Source organism: Myotis myotis, unplaced genomic scaffold (assembly GCF_014108235.1).
Source record: "Myotis myotis isolate mMyoMyo1 unplaced genomic scaffold, mMyoMyo1.p scaffold_m19_p_4, whole genome shotgun sequence".
Lineage (NCBI taxonomy): Eukaryota > Metazoa > Chordata > Mammalia > Chiroptera > Vespertilionidae > Myotis > Myotis myotis.
In genome coordinates, this window is record NW_023416346.1 from 82,150,724 (window position 1) to 82,170,573 (window position 19,850).

The 19,850-nt window shown below is 49.0% G+C and overlaps 3 protein-coding genes across 6 annotated transcripts; 2 read left to right on the forward strand and 1 right to left on the reverse strand.

The window, feature by feature from the left end:
* Positions 1 to 848: 848 nt before the first annotated feature.
* IL2RG (interleukin 2 receptor subunit gamma) lies at positions 849 to 5,245 on the forward strand. 4 transcript variants are annotated; one of them, XM_036305921.1, is made up of 8 exons: positions 849 to 1,032; positions 1,183 to 1,321; positions 1,672 to 1,853; positions 2,060 to 2,199; positions 2,836 to 2,998; positions 3,781 to 3,886; positions 4,144 to 4,213; positions 4,550 to 5,245. In XM_036305921.1, exons 1-8 carry the CDS (start codon positions 894 to 896, stop codon positions 4,733 to 4,735), a joined length of 1,125 nt encoding a protein of 374 aa, XP_036161814.1. In that variant the 5' UTR covers positions 849 to 893; the 3' UTR covers positions 4,736 to 5,245. The 4 variants fall into 4 exon arrangements, with proteins under 4 accessions (XP_036161814.1, XP_036161811.1, XP_036161812.1 ...); XM_036305918.1 differs by having other exon boundaries at positions 1,228 to 1,321; XM_036305919.1 differs by having other exon boundaries at positions 849 to 1,008; positions 1,228 to 1,321.
* A 555-nt stretch (positions 5,246 to 5,800) lies between these two features.
* Positions 5,801 to 7,806, forward strand: CUNHXorf65 (chromosome unknown CXorf65 homolog). Its single transcript, XM_036304095.1, has 6 exons — positions 5,801 to 5,825; positions 5,944 to 6,030; positions 6,226 to 6,360; positions 6,676 to 6,744; positions 7,154 to 7,260; positions 7,696 to 7,806. The coding sequence occupies exons 1-6, from the start codon at positions 5,801 to 5,803 to the stop codon at positions 7,804 to 7,806; spliced, it is 534 nt and encodes a 177-aa protein (XP_036159988.1).
* Positions 7,807 to 8,252: 446 nt separating this feature from the next.
* On the reverse strand, positions 8,253 to 15,341 carry FOXO4 (forkhead box O4). The gene is made up of 3 exons (XM_036304942.1): positions 14,492 to 15,341; positions 10,007 to 11,066; positions 8,253 to 9,700 (listed from the first exon to the last, which is right to left on the reverse strand). The coding sequence occupies exons 1-3, from the start codon at positions 14,942 to 14,944 to the stop codon at positions 9,693 to 9,695; spliced, it is 1,521 nt and encodes a 506-aa protein (XP_036160835.1). The 5' UTR covers positions 14,945 to 15,341; the 3' UTR covers positions 8,253 to 9,692.
* Between the last annotated feature and the right edge of the window lie 4,509 nt (positions 15,342 to 19,850).

Sequence of the window (19,850 nt, forward strand, 5' to 3'; positions counted from 1 at the left end):
CACAGAAAGGGAAGCAGATTAAGGGGAAGATGAGGAGTTTGAAGCTAGTATTGTTCCCCCATTTCCAGAATCTACTTCTAAGTCAGACCTCCTCACCAGTCTCAACAGGAACCCAGCTCAGCCAGTAGCTAAGGATTAATATTCTGGTTTGGATTAGTCAGAGAAAAGACAGTTATATATGTGCCCACAGGAGTCAAGACTGTATTTTCTATCCAGCCAAGACAGTAGAGCTTTGACAGTAGATTCAGGGTAGCTGAGCCAAAGGAGAATGGCATAGGGTGGGGAAGAGGTTCAGACCCTCCACCATATAGGATAAAATGATTTTGATGAGAAGGAGGTTGGGAATGGTGGTGGTGGTAATAAGATCCTTCCCAGGATTTAGGTGACCTAAGGATTCTTGAGTTTGTGACAATATTGTAAATACAGCCCACTTAACACCATTTCACAGCTGGGTGGTGTTACACCTACAGATTAGTCAGCCTTGGGCAAACTACGGCCCGTGGGCCTCATCCGGCCCATTTGAAATGAATAAAACTAAAAAAAAAAAAAAAGACCGTACCCTTTTATGTAATGATGTTTACTTTGAAGTTATATTAGTTCACACAAACACTCCATCCATGCTTTTGTTCCGGCCCTCGGTCCAGTTTAAGAACCCATTGTGGCCCTCGAGTCAAAAAGTTTGCCCATTCCTGGATTAGATCAACACCTAATCTCCCAGAAGATTTAGCCTGTGTTATAGCACACTTTTGCCACACCCTCTGTAAAGCCCTGGTTTCTAAGGTTCTTTCCACCGGAAGCGATGACAGAAGGAAATGTATGGGTGGGGAGAGGTAGTTGGTGAGGGGCCCAGGTTCCTGACACAGTACACCCAGGGAACGAAGAGCAAGAGTGCCATGTTGAAGCGACCATTGCTACTCAGATTCCTCTTATTCCTGCAGCTGCCTCTGTTGGGGATGGGGCTGAACCCAACAGTCCTCAAGCCCATTGGAAATGAAGACATCACAGCTGGTGGGAAACCTGGGACTGGAAGGGGTTGGTGAGACCGGAGGCTGTGGGAAGGGGCCATACAGAAATCTGGACCCTGCCACTGGACATAACAAGGATGCAGGCAGAATTTAAGAGCACTGTGGGGAGGGGAGGGGAAGGGTTCCCTGTCTCATGGTGTTTCTTCTTCTGACCATCATTTCTTCTCTTCCCCTCTCCCACTTCATTTTCTCCCCAACCTAGAGGTTCAGTGTTTTGTATTCAATGTCGAGTATATAAATTGCACTTGGAACAGCAGCTCTGAGCCTCAGCCCACCAACCTGACTCTGCACTATTGGTATGAGAAAGAAAGAGGGGATAGCATAGGGGAGGAAGAGGAGGTGGGCTAGATGTGAGAGGCTGCATGGGAACCATGAAAGAGGGTGGCCAGCATTCCAGGCTCCCCACTATTTTCTCATGGGGTAAGTTCCTTTGGTTTTCTTGTCTGTCAGGAAGAGTACAGGAAGGGAAACCCTAATGAAAACTCACTGGTGATGATAGGGAAAGGATTTGGAGGAAGGCAAAGGGTGGGCAGAGGAACTGGAAGGCAGAGAACAGGAGCTTGAGATCAAGGAGGAGGCTGGGCTGTGGATGTCTGTAGTATCCAAATTTACCCCACCATTCCTCTTCCTTCCAACCCTTCTCTAGGTATAAGAACTCTGGTCATAACATCCAGGAGTGTGGCCACTATCTATACTCTTCAGAGATCACTTCTGGCTGTTGGTTGGGAAAAGAGGAAATCAATCTCTACCAAACATTCTTTGTCCAGCTCCAGGACCCACAGGAACCTAGGAGGAAAACCAAAAAGGAGCTAAGACTGCAGGATCTGGGTAAATTGCAAATGGCTCAAGAGTCCAGGGATATTGTGGGACATTGGAGTATTTGGAGCGGTGTTCTTTCACCATAAAGATACCCGCTCAGAAAGGAAGAGGTGAGGGTTTGGGATGGGGAAGGGAGAAGGGATCAGTAGCACTACCTTCAGGATCCTGACTTGTCTAGGCCAGGGGAATGACCACACTCACCCACATATCTCCAGTGATTCCCTGGGCTCCGAAGAACCTAACACTTCACAACCTGAGTGAATCCCAGATAGAACTGAGGTGGAGCAACACATACTTGGACCACTGTTTGGAGCACCTGGTGCAGTACAGGAGTGACCGGGACCACAGCTGGACTGTGAGTGACTGGGGATATGAACGTAGCAGCTAAGACCACGCAAGTGGGGATAGACTCAGTCAGCCAAACAGGAGGGCTTGATCTCAAGCTCCTGTTCTCTGCCTTCCAGTTCCTCTGCCCACCCTTTGCCTTCCTCCAAATCCTTTCCCTATCATCACCAGTGAGTTTTCATTAGGGTTTCCCTTCCTGTACTCTTCCTGACAGACAGGTAAACCAAAGGAAGCCTTTAAGGGGATCTGGAGAGAGGCATTAGATTGTAGTCAGTGAAGGGGGCAGTGTAGCTTGAATAGTCAAGAGAGGAGGGAGGGACTGGGAAGAACCAAAAGATGACGGGGAGGGGGGAGGGACAGCAGTTTTAAAAAATATATGTTTTTATTGTTTGTTTGTTTTTTAGAGAGAGAGGAATGGAGAGGGATAGAGAGATAGAAACATCAATTGGCTGCCTCCTGCATGCTCCCTACTGGAATTCGAGCCTGAAACCAGGGCATGTGCCCTGACCAGGAATCAAACCCGTGACCTCTTGGTTCATAGGTTGACACTCAACCACTGAGCCACACCAGCTGGGAGAGGGTAGCAGTTTTAATTTTCCCTTCTTTTATAGACACCCATCTTCCCCTCACCCTCTTTCTCCCCAAGGAACAGTCAGTGGACCAAAGACGTAGCTTCTCCTTGCCTAGTGTGGATGGGCGGAAACTCTACACATTTCGTGTTCGGAGTCGCCATAACCCACTCTGTGGAAGTGCTCAGCATTGGAGTGAATGGAGCCACCCAATCCACTGGGGCAGCCATACTTCAAAGGGTAAGATGGACCTAATGCCTCACCCTGACCCATGAGTCCAGCACCCCAACCTTTCTAGCACCACTGTCTTTTGCTCTACCTCCTTATCTGTAAGCTCCCAAATTTGGTGGCCCATCTCCCATCACTGTTCAACCCCAACCTCCAGGAAGCAGGGTTTGTCTGTGTAGTGTTGGGTCGATGTGTTGTTAGACTAGACGCAGCCATGGGCAAACTACGGCCCGCGGGCCGGATCCGGCCCGTTTGAAATGAATAAAACTAAAAAAAAAAAAGACCGTACCCTTTTATGTAATGATGTTTACTTTGAATTTATATTAGTTCACACAAACACTCCATCCATGCTTTTGTTCTGGCCCTCCGATCCAGTTTAAGAACCCATTGTGGCCCTCGAGTCAGAAAGTTTGCCCACACCTGGACTAGAGGGATGGATTGAGATGGAGGCCAAGGAGTGCTCAAAGGGGAGATAGAATGTATAAACTATCCCTACAGCATTCCCAGGAAGGCTGCATAGTGAAGATGGCTTTGGGACCAGCCAAATCTTGGGTTTAAACTTGCCTCTGCCACTTACTGCCTCTTTGATCTTGGGCACATCACTAACCTCTTCCATTGTCTTTCCTTGTCTATAAAATGGAGATACTAATTGGTCCCCCCTCTCAGAAGTTGTGAGGATTAATTATACAGGAAGTGTCTAGCACAGTGCCTGGCACCTAGTTGGGGATCCACCAATGTTGGCATGTAGGGGCGTGACAAGTATTAGGGCCCTGTTCCTCTCCTCTTCTCCATAGAATCCATAGAGCCCCCATCACTGTTTGCACTGGAAGCCGTGCTCATCCCCCTTGGCTCCATGGGATTGATTATTAGCCTCATCTGTGTGTACTGCTGGCTGGAACGGTGAGACTTCTGGATACCCAGAGAAAAAAAGGTGGGGGTGGCTGGGAATAATAGAAGAGGCTTATTACAAGGTCTATAGAAGAAGAAGGCAGGACAGTAAGGAATGAGGGGTCACCCAAGTGGGCATGGTGATGGGAGGAAGCTGCAGGCACAGAGAACAGAGAATATCTTTATTCCATATGGCAGAATTGGGAGAAAAGGATAATAAAAGAGCAACACTAATGTGCTCCTGCTCCCTCTTTCTCCCCCTACCCCAGGACCATGCCCCGAATTCCTACCCTCAAGAGCCTAGAGGATCTGGTTACGGAATACCACGGGAACTTTTCGGTGAGAACATGGTAATAGGCAGACTGCAGTCTGTCAACTGCCCACTTCCTGCAGCAAGACAAAGTATGGAGGGCAGAGGGGAGGAGAGGGGGCCTTGCACTAACTGTCAGGATGTGGCCAACCAATTGGGGGATGGGGCAGATGGAGAGAGACACACAGAAGAACTGATTATAGATTGGTTGAGACATATGGAAACAGTGGTATTGGGAGCCCAGGAGTCTGTGTGTCCCTTCCTTAATCATAGTGGTGCATACGTGAGAGTTCCCTTGGCACAGAGCCTGGGTGTTTTACTTCCTGCTCCTAATTGACCCCTGACCTGGAGATATCTGTCTTTAGGCCTGGAGTGGTGTGTCTAAGGGACTGGCGGAGAGCCTGCAGCCAGACTACAGCGAAAGGCTCTGCCACGTCAGTGAGATTCCCCCAAAAGGCGTTGCTCTAGGGGAGGGGCCTGGGGGCTCCCCTTGCAGCCACCATAGCCTCTACGGGGCTCCCCCATGTTATACCCTGAAACCTGAGCCCTGATACCCTGACAGAACCCCAGGGTCCTGTAGCCCTAAATTGTACTAACTTCCCCTCATCCAACCAGCCTGGGCCCAATGTTCCCCCTGCCCCAACTGTGGCTGATTTTGAATTGTGTGTCCCCTATAACTGCCCCCTCATTTAATATCTCCTCTTTAAGAATTGTCCGTTTGCCCAACTGGTGTGGTTCAGTGGTTGAGCATCGACCTATGACCCAGGAGATCAAGGCACGGATTGTGGGCTGGATCCCCAGTAGGGGACGTGCAGGAGGCAACCCATCAATGATTCTTTCTCAATATTAATGTTTTTATCCCTCTCTCCTTTCCTCTCTGAAATCAATTAAAAATATATTTTAAAAAGAATTGCCCATTTGCCCTGTACATGTTTGTCATCTCCCTCGATCCAGAATTCCTCTTCCTAGAATTCTTTCTCCCTCCCTCCCAACCTCTCTCTCTCCATCTACCCTTCAGTTGTTCCCGAATCAATGATAAATAAAGTTTCTGTTGATAATCATCAAGACTGTGTTGTTGGGGCAGGGGGCAGGGGAAACATGAGGTATAGTAAGGATGGGGACATGGTGCTGAGAGTAGGGAAAAGGAGGAGTAGAATCCTGCTGTGGAAGCAGTTGTACCACAAATTATTTAGAAAAAGCACTTTTCCAGAAACTTAACTTTTCTCTAAGGTATCCTTCTGGGGTCCCATTTAGAGTTAGATTTACCATGTTGCCTCCATTCCCAATAAATCTACAGACCTCACCCAGGTTCTTCTCCCCTTATCCTTACTCCACCTTCTGCCACACATACCACTTCTGACATCATAATCCCTCAACTGCTGCCTCAGGCCCCACCCTTCAGGCCCCACCCCTAGCGATGCTGGTTATCCACAACTACCAATAGCTCTCTCCTATATTCCTGTTCTGGGCTTCCTCAGGCAATGTAATCCATCTGCCTCTCCAGTCCCGTCCCCTGTCCCCTGTCCCCTGTCCCTATGGATCCCCCAAGGCCTCCAGAACACCCTCCATCTTCATGATTCATCAGGCCTCTCTCTGAAGAGTGAGCTCTTGAGAGTATGTTCATCTACATCAAACATGGAGGTGAGGGGCATCATGGAGCTGGAGTCTGTGTGTAGGGCTGGGAAGGTTTGAGGGCAGTGGATATCACAGAGACGTATAACTAGAGGAGGGTCACATGCCCCATCCCATCTCTTCTTAGATAATCAGCATTTTATTGCCAATATCAATTGTGCTGTCCACCGGTTGCTGCATTACACCCGAAATAAAGTGGGGTTGCCTAAAACAGGTGAGTTTGGGAAGGGGTCTAATGGCCAAGGGTCAGAAGTAGCAGTCATCTCTAGCCTCCAAGTCCTCCTGGCAAGAAGAGAGCTCCTTGAATCCCTACAGCTTCCTCCAGCCCATTTTGGATGGGATCATTGGCCCCTTTTGCCCTTACTCTACTTCCTGAGCTGCCCCAATTACCCCTCTGGCCTCCCTCCAGAAACCATTGATTTGTGTGATGAAACGGGAACAATGAAGTTGTTTTTCCTGATGAAGATCCCTGGAGACTATGCCAACAAATTCCTTACAGCTCGAAACACCTACTACATTTGTAAGGTGGCACGTGGGACACCAGGTAGAGGCTTGGGAGCATTCCCCAGAGATAGAACAAGGCCCTCAGGATAGATTGTAGAACTTGTCCTTAAAATAGGATGCCCTCAACCAGATCCAATTGACTATCTCTAATCAGCCTAAGACGGGCACTGCCTGTGACAATAGGTTAGGTTCACACATATCATACCCCCCACATTATCCTAGGGATGATCTGAGGGGAGGAAATAAGGTAAACCAGCTCAAGTAGTATTGAGTTCTAGGGTCCTAAAATCTTGGGCTTTGGAAGGGTGGAGACTGGGTGACAGAGACTGGGGATAGCACACTGCTGTATTCACAGGAACCCAACTTGCGAATGCCTACCTAGCTTTTGTGCCCCTCCTGAAGAATCCAGACCACACACTACTTGGTAAGAAGCATGATGAAGAAAGGAGGAACTTGGAGAGTACTGCACATAGCTGGTGATGGAGAATATAGGGTGGGACTGGTGTCATGCAGCAAGTAGGATCACAGGAAAAGGGGAATAGGGTCTAGGTCCACTTTACAAGGGATGCTTAGCTCAAACCAGGTGGAGTGTGCATGTATCATTCACCTTTCTCCCCATTTCTCAGCCTTCTCAGTATATCTCCCTATCACCACCCATCATTTCTATCTTTCCCTTCATCCTTTTCTCTTGGAGCTTAGGCACCTTCAGGTCACTCTTCAGACTAACTTTAGGCTGGGTTGCTCCAAATGATCATTTGAATGATGGGAGGGATGGTATGGGTAGGTAAGGCCTCTAGTCCTCAGAGGTAGAGGTGCCTTTTCCTGGTTTCTAGATGCCTTGCGCACACAATGTGACATGCTGGAGAAGAGCAGACTGAAAATGCTTAGACTCCAAGAAGCCAAGAAAGCCGTTAAAATTGATTCTTCTGTGAACCTTCCAGTAAGACTCCCCATGTCTGGTCTGTCCCGGCACCCCCCTATCCCCACCAGCCAACAAGGCTCCTCCACTATGGTCCTCTGGGATAATTTTTTTAAAAATATATTTTTATTTATTTCAGGGAGGAAGGGAGAGGGAGAGAAACATCAATGATGGGAGAGAATCATTGATTGGCTGCCTCCTGCACGGCCCCCACTGGGGACCTAGCCCACAGCCAGGGCATGTGCCCTTGACTGGGATTGAACCTGGGACCCTTCAGTCTGCAGGCCAACACTCTATCCACTGAGCCAAACCAGCTAGGGCTAAATTTCCTTTCCAAATCCCACATCCATGCACAAGACCTGCCTTCCACCTCTTTTGTCCTGCCTGTGGCCCTAGTTTGTACAAAATTTCCTTCTGAGAACCGAACTTTATCTGACTGACCCTTTCTTTTTCCAGTCCAAATCAGGTGACGACAAGAGTCGAAAACTCCCTCGAAAGGGTCCATTCCAAAAGACCAGGGCAGCCTTTCTCAGTAAGAAGGGAAAACAGTCTAAAAAAATAAAGTGACCAAGTGAGAGCAGAAACACTAGGTATGAAATTACTGGAATTTAATGTGAGGTTCCTTTTTTAAGAGACTCCTCCCAGTATCTGCAGGGAGGCTTAAGTATGCCCCAGGCAGCATGGAGGCTCTGAGGGTGAGCAGGAGAGGGCTGGGGTGTGCACTTGGGTGGGGGTGAGGAAAGACTTTGAAGTCTAGTACAATGAGCCTTTGAGGGACAGTGGGACAGAGGAGGGGGTGGGGTCTTTCTCAGCCAGACTACCAGAGGACACCTATCACAGCCTGTTCGGGTTAGATGGCTGACGGGCCACTTCCCTTCCCCCTCCCCCAGCCCCACCCTCTCCCCCAGCCGAAATTCCCCCACCCCCACCTCTCAGCTTCTGGACAGTCTCCAAACCATTGCTTTCCCCTCTCCCTCTCCCTTGTCTGAGGGGGGCAACAAGGCAGCAGGAACCAGAGCTGGTTATAGTCATTTATTGAATTTATTCATTTATTGATTTGACACACTTCCCCACTCCAATCTAGCACATGATACAATCTGGGTAGGCCAGGCGCTGACACAGGAAATGATGGGAACCCACAGCAGGGGTGGGGGAGGGAACAATGCAAAGGGGACTGGGGGAGGGGCTACTTTGGGGGCTGGGGTGGAGGAGCCCCAGATGGCCTCCCTGGCAGGTGGTAGTAAACCTGATCCACATTCCCCTCCATCCCCACTCATTTCCCAGACCCTCAGCCAAGCTCCCTAGCTCCCCCTTCCCTGTTCCACCCCTCCTCCTGCCTGCCGCCACACACACTTCCACATAACCCCAGTAGTCAGTCAGGCAAGGGGAAGAAGGGCAGGAACAGCTGTCAGGGGCCTTGAACAGGGAGGTCTCTGTGCCTAACTTTACCTCCCTAAATCCTTCCCTCCTTCTCTTCCCTCTCCCACCCCCTTCCCAGGCACAAACAAATTCCAGGCCTTCAATGTACTCTCCCACTGTAGCACTAACTTACAGCGGGTCACGAGAATGTGTGGCTGCATCCCAACACCACACACTCCTAGGCACAAGGTGGTAGAATGCGGGACGGGGTGGGGTGGGGGTGAGAGTGGGGAGCTGGCTTAGCTTTTTCCTTAGGGAAAGTCTGAGCTATTTTTGCACCAACCTTGTTCTAGACCTGGTCCACATGGGAGTGCTTCCCCTTGCTCAGTACTGCTTCCCACTGCTGCTCTCCTGCTGGCGTACCCCTTCCCCATGTTTCCCCCAGTAATGTCTGTAGTGTTTGCAACATGTCACTATGACAAAGCCTTAAGAAAAAAAAAAGCATTCTTCATCACTAGCACCTTGCCACTGTTAAAAAACCTCTATATTTGTGTTTATAGATCTTTAAAGTTTATATAAAGCCTTTCTGTTATCTGCAGTCTCCCAAGGGTCATTTGGCCTGGTGAGCCACTCCAGTGCTCAGACCTTGGCCCTTCCAGGTCCCCACTACTCCCCCAATGCATAAAAACCCCAGGCTCAATCTAGCCTGGACCAGCTCAGAAAAGACGCTACAAAAAATCCTGCTCCCAAAGGCAGGGGTAAGGCCACTGGTGACTTCACATTTCCAACAGCATAGCCTGCCCCTGCTACAAAACCTAGGGGGTGGGGATAGGGGGAGCCAAAGATGGCTCCCAAGAAGGCGCCTTACCCCCTAATTGGCACAGTGAGAATAAACCCCCTCCCTTTCCCTCCCCCCAAGAGTTCCCATATGGGGCAGCTTTATCTTTATAACTTCCTCAACACCTGTGTGAGTAGACCCCACCCTAGTTCTAAAGCAGGGTCCCAAATTCCCGGTGTGGGGCCAAGGGTAAAACGTGGATATGGTCACCCCTGGCTCCACCTCTGAAGCAGGGGACAAAGCTTCCAGCAATGGCTCAGGGATCTGTGGGAAGAAGAAATGAAGGACAAGGTAAGAGGCTCATCTGAGGCATGACCACATTCCACCATCATGGTCCACACCAAGGTAAACAGAGACAGCCCATCTCCCACCACTCCTGTGCTATGTGATAGGGGTGAGCACTGCTGAGGGGTCTGGAAGTCCCATCTACAAACTCTGTCACTCTAATAGACATCCTCCCTCCAATTTCCCAGGAGCTCCACCTATCCCCTGTTCTAAGTCTCCCTCCCCCTTGCTCAGATTGTGGAAGTAGCTCAGCACCTAGGAGGAGGCATAGGTTGTGAGCAGTACCTGGCTCGAAGTTGAAGTCCAGTCCCTCTTCCCCATCCATGAGGTCACTGATGATGTTATCCATATCACACTCCAGGTTCTCCAGATACATATCAAGATCGAGATCCTGAGGCATTCTGGCTTGGCTTGTAGCTTCAGTAGAGGGTGTAAGCATAGGAGTCCCCAGGGTCTTGGGGATGGGAGCACCCACCATGACTGGAGGTGGTGCTATCATCGGAAGAGGGGGAATCAGACTACTGGGGCCTGGAGCCTCTGGGGGCTTGGGACACAGGCCAACTCCTGTGGCTACCTTACTGGAGGAAGGTATGCCCCCCAACAACAGAAGTGTGGGAGCCTGGGACAAAATGGGATCTACCTGGGTCATTAGGACATTGGCAGGGGGTGGTGGTGTATCAGAGGTGAGTAGGGCCTCCAGAGACTGGGAGCTTGAGAAGCACCCTTCTCCTGCTGACAGGGGCCCCTCTGCTGGGCTGAAGAGGGAGGTGCTGTACGTGTGTAAGGGGCCCGTAACCCCAGGATGCTGCAAAGAGAAGCCAGAGAGACTACTCCGAGATAGCAGGGAGTGGGAAGATGTTATATTGAGCCCATCTAACAGCTCTAGATCTTCCTTCAGGGTGGGAGGGACACCCCCTGCATAGCTGCTGACTGAGGCTGGCATTTCCTCTCCCGCCAGCACCTCAGACTCTGGCCTCAGTGGGGAGAGCCGAGTGCTGACAGTGCTAGCATTTGAACTGCTTCGTGGACGGAAGGTGGTCCACACATCAGCTTCCTCGCGGTTTCGAGAGCAAGGGCTGCCTGACCACTTGGCAAAGTGGCCAACAGGGCTCTTCGGAGTGGCACCTTCGGGTGGAGCTGGCAGCACAACTGGTTTCTTCTTGGGTGCCTTGCTGCGGCCCCGGAACAGCTTGCTGCTGCTATCCATGGAGGCTGCCCTGCGGCGGGGTGCCTTGCCGCTCTTGCCCCCCTCGGGGTTCAGCATCCACCAAGAGCTCTTGCCAGTAGCCTCATTGTGAACCTTGATGAACTTGCTGTGCAGGGACAGGTTGTGGCGGATTGAGTTCTGGAGAGGGCAGAGGCAGCAGGAAAGGGGTATGAGTGGTGTATATGGGGAGGTCAGTGGCCCACAGTCCAGTCTAAATGGATGCTGGGACACAGCTGTACACGGAGACTCAAAGCTAGTCAAATACAGGGGAAAAACAGGCAAAGATAGGGGTGGGGGTTGGGGAGGAGACCACACACGGTTCCCACCCAGAAGACAAGCTGCTCAGCCTCAGCTCCAGACATCTCTGCACAGGGGCACCAGAGACAAGCTGATTAACAACCTACTGCAGAGGGCAGGGCACCCACCCTAGAAAAGCTCAGAGCATTAAACTCCTCTCAAGTCTCTGGGGGTGGGGGGTTGTCTGGTGCTGGAGGGAACCAGGGAGACACACTCCTGGTTCAGCAAGAACTAGGCTCACATGGGAAAGAGCATTCCACAGCTCCACCCCTTTCCTTGAGTGCAGGCTTGGGTGGAGTTTACAGGATAGTGGCGCAACATCAGCCCAGGACTGACCCACCCTGTTCTGAGCCAGTTCTCTCAGCAGGCTAAGGGGCTGGAATCTCAGCACAGTGGGCGCTCCACTCCCCACGGGGGCATCTGGGCCCCAGCTCTCCAGAGGATTTGAAGATTCCTTGTTTCTGATTTCTCCCAATTCACACACACACACACACACACACACAACTACATTTGGGCCATGCTTCTCACTGTGCTTCAAATACACAAGATACACTCCTCTCTCCTTCCCTCCTTGTCCTGGGAAAGAGCTCCCCTCTAAATTTTACTGGTTCATCCAGACCAAGCTTAAGTCTCCTCTCTTTTATAAAGTAGCTGCTTGACTTCTGCAGCTCAGTTTCTTGCAGAGTATTTTAAATCTCTTCCACATAATTTTAACCAATTGTGTTCTTTACAGTTTCACAGAATTAGTCTCATAAAGTGTAAGCACCCAGGACACAGATCATGTCATCTAGTCAGGCAGCACTCCCCAGTAGTGCCCCTCCCCCTCAGTGCCAAGCTCCCAGTACATACTCAGCCTCCTGGTACAGAATCAATTATTTCTTGCCTGATTGGTGGCCCCCAGATGATGGCGAAGCTCCCCTTAAGGCTCTGTTGGTTGTTCAGTGCCTTGGTTATTAGAAGCTATGTGTTCTTCCTTTCTCTCCCTCTGCTGATATTCCGCTAGAGATAAGTTTTTTTCCCCCTCCCCCAGGATCCCAGGGAATGGAGATTGGCAGATTCTTGAGCCCCTAGAGCAGTTTATTTCTACTGGTTGCCCTAGGCTGGTTAAACCATCCTTTTGTGCTCCCTCAACCTCCCTTCTCTGTCCCCCTACTTCTCCTCAGGAATTTGTATATTAAGATCTCCACCCTTAGGGGGATTTGACCTCCCACATGAAGCTCTTCAGTATTTAGAAACTCAGGAGAAGCCCAGAAGGGCATGGAGCAACTAGGAGGCTGAGACTAGTGAGAAATCACTTCATGTGTTTCAGACACCTCTAGGTAAGGAGACCTTTTGCCTGGAGAAAGATGCTTAAGTAGTTTCTTGTTCCAGGGCTATCCAGCTAAAGAATTTCTTGTCTCCCTAAGACCTTACAGTAATGCCACTTCAACTACTCTGGCTACGTTCACACTCTTAGTTCCTTCCAGAAACCACACTTGTCCATCCAAACTGGGCTCTTAGTAACTGAGTGACTTGTGGCACCATGATTTCTCATTTCAGCCTCTAACTCTGGGTCTACTGAGAAGGCCCTTTTCTTTCCCCACTATATACCCATGAGACCCAATTCTTCATCCCCCCTTCTTTAGGTCTTGGAACTAATACATCATATCGTACAGCCGCCTACCCAGGGAGATCAGCTCCCTAAGAGCCTATAATTCTTACTTGTTGGAAGGGGGTGACTGTTAATTGCTCCCCAAGCCACCTAAACTAAGTTTTCTTGTTCTAAGTGGGTGCCGCCCCCTGGTGGGATGGTAGTAACCTGGGCAAGTCATCAGTTAAGCAAGTTCAGGCACAAGGAGTAGGGGTGGAGGTGGGGACTGGGGACTTGAGGCCCCAGGCTCAGTGTGATTTGGCTTTGCCATCATTGCAATGAAGAGAATTTGGCAGCATGGACTAGCAGCAAGAACATATGATTTAGAGTTAGACCTGAGTTCAAGACCTTATTCTATTGATATTAGGGAATTTCCAAATCTTTCTAAACCTTAGTTTCCTAATACGTGAAATGTGGAATCTCAGAATTGTTGTGAAGATTAATAAAATAAAAAATTTAAAAACCATTTTGTAAACTAAAAGGCCTGTACAAGTGTAAATTACAAGGAGGGACTACACTCCCACGGCATAACTGACAAGTCATGGTTATTTCTTCTACCCTGAAAAATGAACCTAAGGGAAAAGAAAAACAGCTGTGTAGGCTGGGTCTAAGGAGGGGAGCTCTTTATGAGCTGAGGCTGTGGTGTGGCAGTCGACCCAGAACTAGTGCCAAGGGTCTCAGCTGTCCCATTTTCTGTTCTACTCAACCCCTAGGGCCACTGCAGATCTGATCCCTCAATCTCTTATACCTAGGGGAAGACTCTTTGAGCCCTCTGTACTTCCTTGTATGCTGACCTTACCACCTATGGGCGTACAAGACATTAATAGAGGTTGAAGCTCCCTGGTTTTGTGATTAGAGCCCCATACTTCTCAAGACAAGTTTTCAGAGCATCTATCGAGATCTTTCCTCACAGTCTCTTCATGGAAAGCCAAAGGAATAGCTGATCTTGTGCTCTAAAGTCACAGCCCTATCTCTCTTTTTTTTTTCTTCATGACTCAACTCTTCCCCCAAACTTGGATAGCCCCTTACTAGGGAGAATTTCTTGGCATTATCAGGTAAACTGAGACAGGTAGCAGTTCACAGTCCCTTTTTTTCTTAGTGGGTAAGGTCAGCAACCTTAACCCATGAACACCACTTTTTTTTTAACCTTTTGCTAACTCCACTCCTCCTTGAGTAGAGGAGTTCTAGAACAGAACCTCTACCCTGAGGTATCCGGAGGCAAGTAGGGAATCCAAGTAATCCCACAGGAATGGGAGAAAAGGTGTTGGGGTGGGAGGTGGGGACAGAGGGAAGTCTAGGTTTATGTGGAGAACCCACACAGCTCCTGCAGTACATAGGATAAAGACTTCTCTGTGGGAGTAAGTGTTTGGGGCAGCCCAAGCCAACACTTGTGCTGGGAGTGTTGAGCAGTGAGCAGAGAATTCAATTTCCTCCAGGGCAAGGACAGTGTCTTATTCATTTGTGATCCTTCAGCATCAAGCTCTGAGCATGCATATACTATGTCCTAAATAAATGTTTGTCTAGTTTACTATTGAAGATGGATCTCTGGGGTGGAGATGAGTAAAAGGGGTCCCTGAATAGCAGTAAGGAGGTAGGGGGCCCAAGGGCAGATGGTATTGGGAGGGATCAGAGTTACCTTCCATCCTGCTGAGCTGTTGCTGTCACCCTTGTCCTTGAAGTAGGGCACAGTGCGGACCATCCACTCATAGATCTGGGCGAGTGTCAGTCGCTTCTCCGGGGCACTTTCAATGGCCTGGCTGATGAGCTCTGCATATGACTGGTTTCCCCAGGCATTCCGGCGGGAGCCTCCCTTCCGAGGACCTGTGACAGCCCCCAGGATCCCGGGCTGGGGGCCCCCTGCCGGCTCTGGGAGCCGAGAGGGCAACAGGATTGGCTCTGTGCGCCCCTCCGTGTGTACCTTCTCTCCCAGACCTGGATCCACCTCGGGCGGCTTGGACGGCTGAGTAGCAAGCTCTGGTCGGGGAAGGGGCCAGGTGCAGGAGCGGGGACGGCTCTGGGGTTCGAAGTCGGGATCGAGGTCTATGATCGCGGCAGCCTCTGTGGCTGAATTCTCATTCTCTGGATCCATACGTGGAGCTGGACCTCTGGTGCTCAGCGTTCAGAGGAGCCTGCCGCAGTCCCTCACGATGCCTCCCCCCCGGGGGGGAGCACCCAGGGCCAGGAGGCACATTCCTGCCAGTCCTCAGAAAGTCTCGAACTTCCCCCCTCGCCCCCGGACCCTAGCTCCCCAAGCTGTCCCTTCCACACAACTCTGATTCTCTTCACGACTACAGCCTGCAGTCTCAGAGCTCTTTCCGAGACACCACCTGTAATCTCCGCCTAGCGAACACTTTTTCTCAAATCTCTCACTCAGCTTCCTGGTCTTTTAAACCTGAGGCACCGTAGCCCCTGGTACATTGCGCTCCCATCAGCAAACGTCTCCTTAGCTGCAGTTCCCACCCCCTTTTAAGTTGCTGCCCCCCCCCCCACTCCTCCCAAATTTTCTCCACCCTGATCACTGTCTCCCCCCGCCCCGCTCCCGCGTCACTTGCCCCTCCCCTGACTCTCCCTCCACTCTCTCTTCCTTTCCCTCCACTCTTAAAAGGGTCTACGTCCCCCTCGGCCCCAGCCTCCCTAATTCCAGAACCAATTCCCCTACCAACCCTCCCACCCCCCCTCCCCCCGGGTTTCCCTTTTGTTTTGCTCCGAGCTGCAGCCCCAGCCTGACGTCTCTGTTTACCACTCGCCGGAGCAGCCATCTGCGCATGCACCTAGAGAGCCAGTTGGGAAACCGAGTTCTTCAGTCGTGCCACCCTGCACTGGCTTGAAGACCGCATTTCCCGCCCTGCCTTGCGGCCAGGAGCCAATAAGGGTGGCAGAAGAGCGGCGTGGCAGGATATCTGGAGGTGGGACCTTATGGAAGGTGGTTACGGACTCTTTCTTTTCTAATTTTTTTTTTCCTTTTTTACTCCCTTTTCACCCTCTTCCTTGTGATTCGGGGTCACCTAGGTGGCCGTGTTGAGAGATGCTAGACTTTTCCTTCTTTCGGTTAAAAAAGGGCGAAAGGAAAAAAATGCAGTCTCTACAAGAAAGAGGCAGAAAACTGAGAAGCAAGAAGCTAAGTGTCCGAGTAGAGTATGTGGGGTGTTATCCACAGCGTCCCTTGAGATAAACTTAACCGTGCAGGTGTTCGGACATTAAGTAGTTGCTAGCGAAGAGACTACTCTAAGCAAGCAGGACCGAGGGTAGGCATCATCATCTGACCTTATATTAATATAGTTAAGACTGCTGGGGGAATTACGCCACACAAATATATGCAGTTGCAAATCACAAAGCACTTTATTACTCACACAAATTCCTGGTGCCCTGGCACCAGGTGCCTGGCAGCTGAAGCGCCGTCTGGTGGCTGGCAAAATCAGGTTAGGAACGAATTTCCGCGGCTTTTACCACTCGAGATCTCACGAAGATTCTTTCCTGCCTCGACCTTGTCTCCGACAGGTCAGGGAGTTGAATAGCGGCTCGATTGGGGGTATTAGCCGTCTTCTGCCGTTTGGCGTGGAGCAGGACGCGGAGCGAGTGTGGATCGCCAGTCGATCTGGGCTTCTTCTGGGGGCGATTCATAGTCTCTGGTTTGGGTCCCCGTTATATAGCCGGGTTGTTTACCCACGGCAGTCCAGGTGCTTATCAATTAGGGTGCAAAACAAGTTTCTATCAACGTGCCACAGGTATACACTTAAAAACATGTTTTCAACCAAAGTAAGTTCAAAACAAGTCTTTATCTATGGGGTACACTCTTCTAAGTTACTTCACAAACATGTTTTTCAAAAATATCACTCAGGTGTTTATCACACTAAGTTTCACACAAATATTTTTCTACTATGACACTAAGACCGGACTAGGAAACATGTTAACGCCTGTTGGGGAATTGGGTGATGGGCTTGTGTAACGTAACCAAAAGGTTAGCTGATGATAATGTCTCCCCTATCCCTCCTAATCCCCCTTACTCACTTCATACTGACAGTATGGTCGCTGACCAGTTTTCTCCATTGGCTCTTCTGGCCTCCCCATTAAATATTGATATCCTGCAGGTTCCCATCTTTGGTGGCTTCATTTCTCATTCCATAGGTCCCAAACTGAACTCATTTATCTGTTTCTGCACCCACACTCCTATACCCTGGCTACCCTTTATTTCTAAATTTGGTTAATGGTTATTCTGATGTACCCAGTCTCCCAAGTTAAACTTACCCCTCACCTTTTCACCTCCCTAGTTTCCCACATCCAAGTCCCCTTTCAAGACCTTATCACTGGATTAAATTGCAATGTCATCTTAATCGAACCTTTTGACATCATCATTACAGTATATGTTTGGTGCTGCCAACGAAGTAATCTTTCTAAGAAACCTTCCTGGTAATAATAGCTAAAATGTATGGAGCTCTTATTACGTGCCAGGTGCTGTGCTGATTGTTTTACATACACATTAGCTCATTTACTCCTCAAGTGAGATAGGTACCACTATTATCCTCACTTTATAAATGAAGACACTAATGTTAAGAGATTTAGTGTCTTGCCAAAAGTCACACAGCTGGGAGGGAGAACTGGGACCATATCACTTATATGTGATCATAAAATTCCCTTGCTTAAAATGTTCTTTGATTTTTCCCATTGTGTATGTGATAAAGTTCAAACTCCCTAACAAGGCATACAGGTCTCTTCAAAGCCAAGCCAATTCTCAACTTTCTTTTTTTTTTTTAAAAAAATATATTTTATTGATTTTTTACAGAGAGGAAGGGAGAGGGATAGAGAGTTAGAAACATCGATGAGAGGGAAGCATTGATCAGCTGCCTCCTGCACACCTCCTACTGGGGATGTGCCCGCAACCAAGGTACATGCCCTTGACTGGAATCAAACCTGGGACCCTTTAGTCCACAGGCCGACGCTCTATCCACTGAGCCAAACTGGTTAGGGCTTCTCAACTTTCTTGATTCATCTTTTACTGAGCTAAGTCACAACCAGTCAGAATTTTACACTATTTCCTGGGAAACCCCCTTTCTACCTTTCCTGGGATGTCCTCCCTCTTATCACCGTCTCCCCAAATCTCTTTTTCTGGAAAACTATTCATCCTTCCTGTCTCTATCAGGTGCAGTTCTTCCTTTTCTGCATTCCCAAGCACTTTGTGCAGGCTTATGCTATATAGCACAAACCATAATGTATTATAATTATTTGTTTACATGTATGTCTCTTCCACTAAACTGTGAACTCCTTGAAGGCAGAGACAAGTTTTATGTATCTCTGCTGTGACTCCAGCTTGGGGTCACATAGTAGACATTCAGTAAGTGTTGTTAGAGTGAATGCGATCAGGAGTCGAATGACATTGCACTTGTACATTTGACTGCTTTGATTATTATTTTTGTTGGTAATATGAGGCTGACTTTTCCTTGTTTTTTAAAAATATATTTTATTGATTTTTTACGGAGAGGAAGGGAGAGGGATAGAGAGTTAGAAACATCAATCAACTGCCTCTTGCACACCTCCTACTGGGGATGTGCCCGAAACCAAGGTATATGCCCTTGACCGGAATTGAACCTGGGACCTTTCAGTCTGCAGGTCGACGCTCTATCCACTGAGCCAAACCAGTTGGGGCTTCCTTTCTTTTTTTTTTTAATTTAAATTCTTTATTGTTTAAAGTATTACATAAGTCTCCTTCCCGCCATCCCCCAGTTGATCTCTCCCTGGCCACTCCCATCCCCCCTCCAGCACATGCCCTCACCCCCTACTGTCTGTGTCCATTGTTTATGCTCATATGCATGCATACAAGTCCTCTGGTTAATCTCTTACTCCCTCATCCCTGCTTTCCCTCTTAGGTTGGAAGGTCTGTTCAATGCTTCTATGTCTCTGGCTCTATGTTTGTTCATCAGTTTATGTTGTTCATTATATTCCACAAATGAGTGAGATCATGTGATATTTATCTTTCTCCGATTGGCTTACTTCACTTAGCATAATGCTCTCCAGGTCCATCCATGCTGTTGCTAATGGTAAGAGTTCCTTCCTTTTTATAGCAGCATAGTATTCCAGTATGTAGATGTACCACAGGTTTTTAATCCACTCATCTATTGATGGGCACTTAGGCTGTTTCCAAATCTTAGCTATTGTAAATTGTGCCGCTATGAACATAGGGGTGCATATGTCCTTTCTGATTGGTGTTTCTGTTTCCTTGGGATATAGTCCTAGAAGTGGGATTACTGGGTCAGATGGGAGTTCCATTTTTAATTTTTTGAGGAAACTCCATACTGTTTTCCACAGTGGCTGCACCATTCTGCATTCCCACCAGCAGTGCACGAGGGTTCCTTTTCTCCACTTGACTGCTTTTTAATAAGTGCATAAAAAAACGTGTCGTACATATGTTCTGCTTGTCCAAGCCCCAATTTTCCTGTTAGCAAGCTCCTAGGGGTAGGGTCTGTAAATTCAACTTGTGTGTACAGTGCCTGGCATTATACCATTTGTTGTGTTTCTTAGCACATGCTGCTCTGTGGCGACCAGGCTTTCCTCCTGTCAGGAAGGAGTCCATACAACCCAGGATTTTTCAGAGGTGGCAGCACATTGAGCCTTCAAAGTGATATTAGTCTGCTCATGGTAACATAACCATCTTGGTTCTACATATTCCTGCTTCCCTCTGCTCCATGGGTGGGGAACATCCCTATAAGGCCTGCAAAATCATTTGGTCTGGCCCTGCGAAGGCCTTAGGGGTGAGTTAATTAAATGTTTGACCAAACATAGCAGGCTAATTTTCAAGTTGATAATTTTGTATGCCTGCAAATGATGTTATAAGTATCCAAATGGCCCTTGGAAGAAAAAATGTTCCCCACCCCTGCTCTACTCCAACATGCATTTGTTTTCCCTCTGCCATGGAGAGTATAAAGAAAAGGTCATGTATTACCTGAGGTCCAAACTAAAGAGATGGGACATAGTTGTTCACAATGCCTGGCAAGCATTTCCTG